General features: G+C 42.9%; 1 protein-coding gene across 1 annotated transcript in view; it reads left to right on the forward strand.

The window, feature by feature from the left end:
- Positions 1-2,992, forward strand: part of PRPSAP1 (phosphoribosyl pyrophosphate synthetase associated protein 1) — a 43,132-nt gene extending 40,140 nt beyond the window's left edge. The window contains exon 10 of the mRNA XM_036756029.1: positions 866-2,992. Coding sequence (XP_036611924.1) covers positions 866-1,024 — 159 coding nt within the window. The 3' untranslated portion in view covers positions 1,025-2,992. The remainder of the gene's footprint in view (positions 1-865) is intronic.
- The last annotated feature ends 8,498 nt before the right edge of the window (positions 2,993-11,490 follow it).

The following is an 11,490-nucleotide window of genomic DNA, read 5'->3' on the forward strand; positions in this document are numbered from 1 at the left end:
AACCTAGTACTTTTTTAAGCACATAGAATTAGAGAATACTAGAGCTAGAAAAAAAGTTACAGGTTCAGCCCTTTCATTTTACAGGTAAGGACGCTGGATCCCACAGAAGTGATTTGCCTAGGGTCACAGAGTTGTTGGACAGATCCATTACTAGAATCCAGGTCTTAAGGCCTGGAGTACAGTGTGGCTTGTTTGTAAGATAATTATGTAGGTATATTTATACAGTGTTGTACAATGCAAAATGTTTCATTCACAGGAACCCTACAGGTTGATATTGTAAGCATGAAATTGTGAATTTTTTCCATTTCACAGATTAGGGGTGGAGAGATGGAACAGTCAAGGTCAAACAGTTAAGAGATTCACACCGGGTCTTAGTGATTCTTTCTAGGACACTAAACAGGTGGCTTTTACTTACTAACAGTAAGATCAGGAAAGTATATTTCGGAATAAGTGAGTGATCATCAAGATCATTAGAAAATGTCAGCACAAAAGATTTTAAACCTAATCTTCTTAACTTTATGGTTTATAGACACCTCCAGTTGTTTACTTATATATCTTTGGGAAGGTGATTTTCCCAATTCAGGTTCTCCAGGGTGGATCAGAAACTTCAGCAGAATATTTAATTAGGCGGTTCATGGCATCATTCCAGTGCTCAGATTCAACAGTTTATAATTATTTAGAAATGGCTTCCTTTTAAATCTGGCATCCTCTCCTCCTCCACCTTTTTTGTTTTTTAAATTGCCATCTAGCTTAGTGTTCTGTTGTTGAAACAAATCTTTAAAATGAAGTTTCTTTGAAGGGGACTGTGGGGAATGATTCCAAAATCTGATGACACTGTTTCTTTTCTGTTACTGTCTGGCTATAGGTGGTGGTGACCAACACTGTTCCTCACGAAGTACAGAAGCTGCAGTGTCCCAAGATAAAGACTGTTGATATCAGTTTGATTCTTTCAGAAGCGATACGGAGAATCCACAATGGGGAATCCATGGCTTACCTATTTAGAAACATTACTGTAGATGACTAGAATCCAGACTTGCTTTTGTTCTGGGGCTTTTGAGGAAAAAAGGCATGGCCATCAGTTATTCAAATGTTTCTTTGTGGGGAGGAGAGTGCTAGAGGTTTCTTGGAGTGATGGTGGAGAAGCAAAAGAAAATTAAATTGAGCAGTGTTTATACCAGAAACTCTTTTGCCATGTGGAGAGGCATTGTGACAGTTGTTGAAAAAGGAATGAGTCAGCAGGCTGAAGGATCTCCTACCAAGCCATTTCTTATGAAAGCCATTAAGTCCTGTGCTTAAAATGAATCCATTTCAAAGACATAAGTCTTCGTTTCATAACCCAAGTAATTTGTTTATTTCTTAGAAAATGGATTTGTTTCATTGAAACTCCTTCTACAAACAGAATACTTATCCGTAGTGTTCATTAATCAAGTGTCTGTTTCCTTAAGAAAGGAGTAAGTATTCTGTCACTTAAGCAAGAATGTGAGATTTCCTGGGGCTAAATAGAGTTTACATATGGGGTAGGAAGTAGCACAGACATATCAAGATTAGGCTGTCTAGCCTGTGAATCTGGCCACCTACATATGCAGGTTATGTTGCAAATTAAATAACTTGATCTTTACCTAACCCTGCCTTACTGCAGAAACCCATCAAGTGTGCCAAGCCCTCCCCGCATTTACCCACCCCATCTAATGTCCTTTCCCATCCTACTGCGTGAATGAGGAATGTGTATAATGAGTATTTGGGACTAAAATGATAAACTATAGCATTACAAATTGCGTGGCAATATGAGATTAAAATCCCTCTTTATTAGCTCACAGTACTGGGTGCTGTGTGAAATGAATAGATTCATGCTTTACATGGATTAACTAATCTCATCCCTTCCACTTGGGGACCAGTCATCTGTGGGAGATGAGAGTGTAGCTTTCCTCCTAAGCAGTGAAGTCACTGACCTAGAACTCATTCCATTTCATTCATGTTTGAGGGTTGTTAAAAAGCACAAACAGACTACTGTGCAATTGCAATTATTCTTTCTCCCAGCTTGAAGGTTTTCTTCTCTCCAGTAAGTTCCTAACTCTCCAGATAAAACTTGTTAACCAGTTTAATTTCGCTCTTCCAGAGCTGCCTTATACTACTGATACTAAATAGAGTTTTGGTTGGAAAGACCCTAAGGATTTAGGAAAAGCAGTACAGTTTGGGTGGCGCCCTAGAGGTCAACTAGCTGTGTAGCATTGAGAACACTATTTCACCCCCCTGGACAGATCATGCCTCCATTGTAAGCCAGGAAGGTATGGATTGGGGTCAGCTTCTAGACTCTTTTGGGCTCTTTACCACTTAGAAAATTTTGCATTCAATTCTAATACTGGTAAACATTCTGTATTGAAGTACACAATTCCCTTGTGGCCAAAATGTGTTATTTCTCCACTCTTGTCAAAGTTTGGTTTCTGGAAGGCTGGTTTCAGTAATTCTGGAGAAAAATAATCAAACCCTTGGTTCTCCAAGGGTTAACTCTTGAGCTGAGCCACCTGAGTATTGTGGTCCTTGCTGTCATAGGAATCTGTTAGGGTGTAGAGAGTTGGGTTTTTTTTTTTAAGTTTAAATGAATAAAATGAGGATGGAGCACCTGTTCGATCAATTTTCATTGACCTTTCAAGTCTGTGAAACATTAGATGAGTTAACATTCCTTTTTTTTTTTTTTTTTTTTTTTGAAATCATCACTACCCCCATGTTAAGTCATGAGATCATGTTCATCTGTGCCATGTTGAATAAAGAGAACTAGTCTTTGACTTGACATGTTCTGACTCACCAAAGTAAGGCAGACTTCCTTTAAATAATGAACTCCAGCTGCATTTTAAATAGATGGGATTTTTTTCTTTCTGCAACAGTTTAACAATACTGTATAATACTGTATACCAGATTTGAAGTTTAAAAAAAAAACCCAAGCTTGGATTCTAATCCTACCTAATAACTTAATAAATTACTGACTTTCCAGCAAGTCACAATATCACCTTGAGTCTTAGTTTTCTCATTTGCAAAGTGAAAGGATTGGACTACATTTTTAAGAGCCTTTCCAGCTATGATCCAGTTGAACATTGCACATGGTTAGGCCTGAAATGCCAAGCTTCATCTCTAATTAGCAGCAGAATTGAGACTTGACTGAAGCATATCTTTCTTTAAGAAGTCTGTTAATGTAGCAGGAGAAAAGCTTGCCACATAGAGCATTTCAAGATTATAGGTATCTACCACTTCTCTACCTCCATAATGAAACACCCTCCACACTCCCCCACTTTTTTTTTTTAAACAGCGAGAATCCTTAACCTTTTTCGTGCCATGGTGGTCTGATGAAGTCGGGGAGGGGGGTGTGGGAAGGCTTAGAATAATGTTTCTAAATTCATAAAACAACAGGGTTACAAATAAAAACAATTATGAAATGCAGTTGTCAAAGTATTTTTTAAAATAAGTTCGCGAACCCCAGAATAAAAACTAGGTAGGTGTTGCAGTGTTTAGAGTGCTGGATCTGGAGTCAGACCCGAGTAAAAATCTGGCCCTATACACTAGCTGCGTGAACCCTGGACTTGTTTTATTCGGGAATGCCTCGGTCTCTTCGTCTGTAAAATGGGAATACTTATAGCACCTGCCTCGCAGGTCATCGTGTGAATGGTCAGTGCTCACAAGGAGTGTGCTAACGTTAAGCAGATTCGCATCAGTTTCACGAACGCCTTCAGCTACTTATGTTTGAGTGTAAATTAGCATACCCTGGCCTCCAGCGAAATCCCTCAGCAAATGCACCCCACCTCTCTCCCTCCAGGTAGGCTACCAAGGGGCATTCTGGGGGAAACCTGGCAGTGGACTAGTGGGCTGTGAACCGGGAGCCTGTAGACTCAAATTCTAATCCTAATCATCACGAACTAGCTCGGTGACAATCTTCCAGATCATTCTTTGGAAAGGATGAATGCCTGGAGTCAGGCAATAACAGGTCGAGCTTTCCTTCGGTTGCTGGGCTCTCGGGCTGATGGCATCGATAGAAATACTTTTAGTGCCCTGGCCGGCTCTGGGAGCGAGCAGCTGGCCTCCCCAGTGGTCCTCACCATCTTCCACCTTACCTCCCTAATTTGGTGGGGGCTCCAGGACTTTACTCTGAATGGCACATTCTTCCCGTAGAACTCGTGGCGAGCTGTGGTGCTGCTTTTGCGACTGTTACCGAGCAACCGCAAATACTAAAAGAATAAAATCTCCCTTCGAAGAAAACAAATGGCACGCCGGGCATTTCGAACGTCCGAGGGAGCGTGCCGAATTGGCGGAGAACCAATGGGAGGGAGAGGGTGGAATGTCGGGGCTGGGAGACTTGGAGATTAGACTGGGTACTGCCCCGAGGTCTAGCTGGGAACCTAGGAATAAGTTTGAGATTCACTGAATCGACGGTGGGAGGTGGGAGGAGGGAGGGAGGGAGGTCTGCATGAGGCAGGCCTTCCAAGAGAAGGGCGAAGAGTCCCTTGCTACTGGGGCACTCACATACCTGGACTGTATCCTTAGATTCCTGCTAGCGTCGTCCCCCAGCAGGTGGGACATCGATCTGTCAGGCGGTAGTTACCAGGCAGGGCTGGCTAAGGGCACCAAGGCAGCTGGTAGCAATCGGCTGAAGCTCGCCAAAGCCGCCCTTCTGGACTCACAAGGAGAGGGGTGGGGCGGTGCGAAGAACTGGCCTATTCTTTCTGTTGAGGGATCCCATCCCGAGCCTGACCCGTTTGAATGTTGAACCGACCTAAGTGGACTAATCATGCCTGCCAAAGTCACCCTGGGGGAGCTGGTGGACCTTTCCATTGGCACGCCGGAGATTGGCGCTGTCAACTTCAATGCCCTCCATACCTTGCTCCTTGCTATGCTCAAACATCTAAACCTGCAGGATGTCAAAATTGAGTTGCCACCCCAGGTCACCGAGCAGAGCCGGAGCATAGAGTCTATCCGGGCGTCCACAAGTGGGACCCCGACCAAGGAAAAGAGGAAGGTCAGCATCAGCAAGCAGCCTTCAGGGCGACCCACACCCCATGTGATAGAGGCTCAGGTGAAGGACCTGGGGGGACAGGTACAGGATTTAGGCAAACAAGTCCAAGCCATCGGGAGTCAGGTGCAAGGAATTGAGAGCCACGTACAAGACATTGGCTCCCAGGTTGATGTGTTTGGCGAACAAATAGCTGCTTTGGACAAGCTGCCATCTGGTAGCGACCTGCTAGAGAAGGCTCCGAGTGGCTCCCGGGTGTCAGACATGTGGCAAATGATGCAGGTGAAAAAGAAAGTAGAAGCCAACGAGGACGGCATTTCCAAGGTGAGGCCGCTTCACTGTGGGGTGTGGGGTCTGATTGTCTTCCCTTTACCCATGGAGTGCTCATTCAGGTTTGGTCAAGTTAGGTCTATCCTGTAGTTAACAGACAGGTTCTGAGCGAGCAGACATTCTGGGTTCGTAGAGAGGAAGGAGCCAGCCCTCGGTGGGAAGTGTATCCCTTAGTTCTAGGTTGCGGGGCATGGCTGAACTTTGTTTCCATTCGGAGACACAGGTAGAAACTCAAGGCCCTAGAAAAAAAGGGGGGGGGGTGCGACAACACCTGAAAGTAAAGACGGATAAGGACCTCGAATGGCCAGGGGGCGTGTTGGACGGTCCAAAGTTTAGGAACAAACACTCTGGCTCCAATTTCACACCTACCTAGTCCTAATATAGGAGACATTGGAAAAGTACCTTAGAGATCAATTTGTCAAACGACCTCGTTATACAGATAGGGAAACTGAGACACACAAAAAAAGTGAAGTCACTTGCCCTAAATCATAAAGCTGCAGTTATTGGTGTAGCTGGAACTAGAACCTCACCTCCTGATTCTTAGACCAATACCATGCATGCTATGATCTTACCAGAGAAATCTCCATTATCATTTCCTCTTTGAAATTATGGTATTTTGAACAGGATACTAACAAAAACTTCATTCAAAAAAGTGATAATAGTCACAAGAACTCAGAAGAACTTTTAGGTGGTTGTGGCAAATATTACATTTTGACCATTCCAATAGTAAAAATAATCTGATATCTTTCAATTAAGTAAGCTCTAGACACACACACACACACACACACACACACACACACACGGTAAATGGAGCATTGAGCTGGCAGTGCTGAGATCCTTGAGCACTTTCAAGTCCCAGGTTGAGACCACTCTTTGTGGCCCATACAAGAGGTGACGCTAGGCCTTAGCCATCCCTCATTGGCCATACAGCCACTCACTCTTCTAGGTACAGGGGAAGAAGGCTAACAAGACCCAGACAATGGAGTTTTTCCCCAGCCTGAGGAAACTACCCCACTGGGTCCCAGGTAGGAGTGTACTGGTAAATGGTTAACAAGAGGACCTCCAAAAAAAAAAAAGTGCTCATGACATACACTTTAAGAAAACTTTTAAGTTTAATCTACATTATTAATGTTTCCCCGTTACTTTCTTATATTTAGACCATCAATAAAACAATACATCAAACCTCGTTTTGTAGTTTTTGTTGATTTTTCGAAGTAGAAATGCTTACATTGAAATTTTAACAGTTAATTCCGGTGGGTTCAAGCTGGTTTTAGCACACCCCTAGCCAAGTATATCATCCTAGCTTCTGTTGGTTCCTCCTGCAGGCCATGGGACTGATCCAGGATGTCATGAATGAAGTCAAAGAGTTGAAAGCAGATCAAGAGAAGGGGCATCTTCGGAAGGAGGTTCCCCAGGTAAGAGGGAGTCTTCCCGACCAGCTTCCAGGTCCCAAATAGGTTGAGTGTCTCCAGGATCCTTCCCTCCAGCACACTCCAGCTGAGGCTGATACAGACTTCCAGATCTTAGCAGTGGGAAGCAGGGCTCAGGCTGGTCTGATTCTCAAAAATCAGGGAACCATTTGGGCCCTTACTCCCAGGAACAAATGGATTTCTAGAGCTTCATTACTCTGCCCCCACCTCCTGTCCTCTATGGCTTAGCTGGTAACTACAGCAGTCTCCTCAGGTCTCTTGGCTACAGAGACATGCCTAAGCTTTAAAGATTTGCACTGGTTTTGAAAACTCCATACTAGTATGGAGTATGGAGACTTCTCCAAGATTAACTTTAACGGAGTTACTTTTAAAATAAAATTCCAGGAAGAAGCACATTTTTGGAGGGCAGAGGGCAACGTCAAGAAAAAAAAAATTGAAATAAATTGAGTTGAAGACCTGAGATAGGATTCATTTGGCACGTATCTGCCCTACCCCACTGCCACAGACACATCTCTGTTCGGAACACAAGGGGGCAGTAGAGAGCACGGATTAGATCAGAAAGGGGGGGGAACCTTTTTTTTTTTTTTGCTTGTTCGAGAGAAGCTACTGTACTTAAAAAAAAAAAATCAGTTTAGAACCACAAAGGAAAGGCAATTTTTAATCTGGCTTGGATTTGTTTGATTTTTTTCCTGTTTAAAGAGAGAAGTGTATATTGCTCTCACCCATTTTTTAAATGACGAAAAGAGAGGCATAAAATCATCGTCTGTTTCATATTTTTTCCCAAGGGACACCAAAGGAAATTAAGGAGAGAGAGAAACATAGAGAAAGGAAGGGGTGGAGGAGAGCTAGGTAAGGAATCCAAGGAGAGTAGGAGAAAGAGAGGCACAGGGAGCGTGGGAGATGGCTATGTGTCTGGCCCCTTCACAAAAACTGACCATGTATTTGGGCATAAAAATTTCTCAAATGCTGAAAAGCATTTATTCATATATATATATATATATATATATATATATATAATGGACCCTTTGTGGACCATAATGCAATAAAAATTATATTCAAAAAAAGGATTTGGAAGCATAGATTAAAAATTAATTGGAAACTAAATAATCCTAAAGAATGAGAACAAATTGTAGAAATCATCAATAATTTCATTAAAGATGATGCCAACAGTGGGACAGCATCTCAAAATTTGTGGGATGTAGCCAAAGCAGAACTTAGGGGAAATTTTACATCAATGAGAGAGACAGCAGGGGGGGAGAGGGAGAGGGGGGAGAGAGACAGAGAGAGGGGGGGGGGAGAGAGACAGAGGAGGGGGGGAAGAGAGAGAGAGAGAGATTGGGTCTGAAACTTAAAAAACTAGAAAGATTAAATTAAAAATTAAAAATCCCCAATTAGTCACCAAAATAGAAATCCTGGAAATCAAAAGAGAGACTGACAAAACCGAAAGTTTAAAAAAATTGAACTAATATGTAAAGCTAAAAGCTTGTTTTATGATGGGGAAAAATAGATAATTAGTTAATTTTATTTAAAAAAAAGAAAGAAGAAATGGTTACATCGCCTTACATCTTACTGTTCACCTGGATTTCAAACTAAGTATTAGACAGTTTACCTAAGACTCAGAGAAGTTATAACTTGCACATGGTGTTTCAACAACCTGGCTAGCAGCTTCTGTGGGGGTATAAGATTCACCCACAGCCAGCACCCAGAAAGCTGCCAACAGCACAGGTTCTTTTGATCTGCTTAATTAAGGAAAGCAAGGTGAAGGGGTTGACAAGCTTACTTTTAATTCAGCATTCAAATATTATTCAGTTAGTTCAGGGGAAAAAAACCAGCACCATGAACTTCAAAACAAAATGCAAACAAATTACAGACATCAACAGACTTCGTCTGATTCAAGTCCCAACAGATAGTTACCAGAGTTCAACAAAGTTTCAACATCCAGGTTTACAAGCTGGAGGGCTCATTAGCTACAGCTGCCCAGAGTCTCCTCACCAACACCACCTCCAGAGCCCTGAACAAATGGCTCTGTCCTCCCTTCTTATAGGGCTTCAGACATCAAACTTCATCTGAATCACCAGAGCTCAGGCTCTGGTGATTGGTTCTTGAGTTGGCCCCTCCCCTTAGGACCCTGGGAGGTTCACATCCACATGGATTAGGTTAACACCTAATGGGGTTTGGGCCTGGGGCTTAGCACTTAGTAAAGCTCGCTGAGATAAATTGAGTCACTCAAAGAATACAAAGGCCATTCTGGTTATACATGGTCACAGGGAGAGAAAATGTCAGAGACAAGATATGAAAACTCAGATCCTTCCGAGTGTAAGACATCTACTGGTTTTCAGTTGTACCAAGGACATATTGATAAATTCTCCAAATATTCTCAAGATTAATTTCAACAGTTTCAACAATCATTTTAGTTCTAAAAAGTAAAATTGCAGACATAAGCGCATTTCTGAGGGGGTTGGAGAAAGTTAGCAATGAAAAAAAATGCCTCAAATGGCTGAGGGACTCTATCTACCATACTGTATTTCTAAACCTCAAAGTATATATCTGAAATAAGATGTTATTTTCTCTGGGGAGTTCTGAAGGTTTTGCAGGTGAGTGAAGGAAGGACTTCAACAAAAATTGATTAAGCATCCATTATGTGCCAGGCACTAGATATTAGGTACTAGAGATAAAAAGACAAAAACAGTCAAGTCTCTTGTCCTCGAGGAAGTTTTAGTCTAATGACAGGAAACAACTGAAACTCAATGAACACAGATCAGTAAAGACATAATATATAGAAAGCAGCTGTAGTGCACAGAGCGTGCTGGGCCTGGAGTCAGGAAGACTAATCTTCTGAGTTCAAATCTGGCCTCAGACACTTACTAGCTGTGTGACCCCTGGATAAGTCACTTAACCCTGTTTGCCTTAGTTTCCTCATCTGTAAAATGCTCTGGAGAAGGAAACGGCAAACTACTCCAGTATCTTTGCCAAGAAAACCCCAAATGGGGTAGTGAACAGTAGGATACAACTGAGCATCAACAAAATTTGATGGGATAACATCTTTTCTTTGGATCAATAGGGATACATATCCATTTAAATACTTGAGTTATCAACTAAAAAGAACATTTGGAATCTTAAAGCTCTTAAGCCTAAATTCCTGGAAAGATTAGGGTCCCCTCATTCCAAGAGGCTTTGAAAGGTTGGTTGGTTGATTAGTTTGGGGGCTATATGAAGCCAAGGCCAGGGTAGGGGCGATAAATCAAAAAGATGTTCTAGATTTGCCCTTGCCTCTGAAAGCCCTCCTCTAGACACCTGTCTGGAAAATAAACTTCCCTTTTACTGGACTATGAGAACAGAGAACAGCAGGAATTTGGTTGTCATTTTTTTGTTAGCTCGGACCCTTTGCCTCTTGGTCCCCTCTCACTTTTCCTCTATAGGGATCTTAAAACACTATCCTTGTTTTTCCGTCCCTGTCCTAGAGATAGTAGGAGAGTGGAAGCTTGACTCTGTGTGCCTTTTCTCATCTTTTTCTGCAGGCATTGAAAGACTACAGATCGGTGATCACAGATATGCAAGAACGGATTGCAGATTTAGAGAAGCTAGTCAATAATCAAGAAAATAATCTGGTAACATTCTGCCCAGTACAGGAAAAAAGGACCCTTGAACTGGGGAGAGGACTATCTATAATCCAGTCCTGCCTCTAATGGTCCACTCAGGGTCCTCTCTGCAATCTCATCACAGCAGGACTAGGAGTGCCCTCTGCATTCTGGGTCTTCATCTCAGGACCCAAAGAAATGCTTTCTAAGGTGTCACTCCTTACTCTAACTTCCTGCTTCTAATTCAAGGTAGAGAGTTAAGGTCTATACCAGCTACTAGTCAAGTCTGCAGTGGAACCAAGAAGGGAGCTGTCTGAAGATTGCTTGACATTTGCAGGGGGTTGGGGTTGGGAGGACGGGGTAGTTCAGGGCAAGGCAAGAGCAGTCTGTAGGAAAACAGGATTCCCAAGCTTACATGGATGTGACCATTTTCCCACCAGGAAGTTGTATCGAGAAAGATGAGTATGTACCCAGAAGACAATTCCATAGTTACCTGGGAGGACTTGGAGCAGGCACTAGTTTCTGGTCGAAGAAGCTCTTTGGTGATTGGGGAAAGGACTTTGGGTTGGCTCCCCTCAAAGTCCATAGAGTAGTGCAACATGTGCCTGCACATTTTTTGGGGGGGGAGTGGGGGAGGGATTCCATTTCTGAAGGGATCTGAGTGTATCTACAATATTACTCCAAATCCCTGGATAATTTACCTAGTGGCCTGATATGATAGGGGTTGAACTCTTCTGTTTTATTAGATATTATATCCTGCCCTGGAAATTTCCATTAATTCCTGCGTCAGGGACCCACTGAGATCTGGTCCCAGAGATTCTCTCTTGACCAATGCCCTAAATTGACCTGATTAGATCTCCCCCAACACACAACCTGGGATCAGTATAGTTGGCTTTGACCACATGCTTCTGTCTTCCTCTTCTAACTAGCCAGAGGACCAGCCTTCAGCTCCAGAGACCTCTCTAACCACAACCACAACCACAGATATGCCCCCTGACAAGGCTTCTCAACCCTTGAAGAAATTAAGTTCACAGAAAATTCCATCTGGCATAGAGATTCCACCTGCACCTCAGGAAGCTGCTGGACCTAGGCAGATTGGCACAGAACAACATTCCCCACTGCCCTTTGGCACTCCACAGCAAGCCCCTTCAACCTT

Source organism: Trichosurus vulpecula, chromosome 4 (assembly GCF_011100635.1).
Source record: "Trichosurus vulpecula isolate mTriVul1 chromosome 4, mTriVul1.pri, whole genome shotgun sequence".
Classification (NCBI taxonomy): Eukaryota; Metazoa; Chordata; class Mammalia; order Diprotodontia; family Phalangeridae; genus Trichosurus; species Trichosurus vulpecula.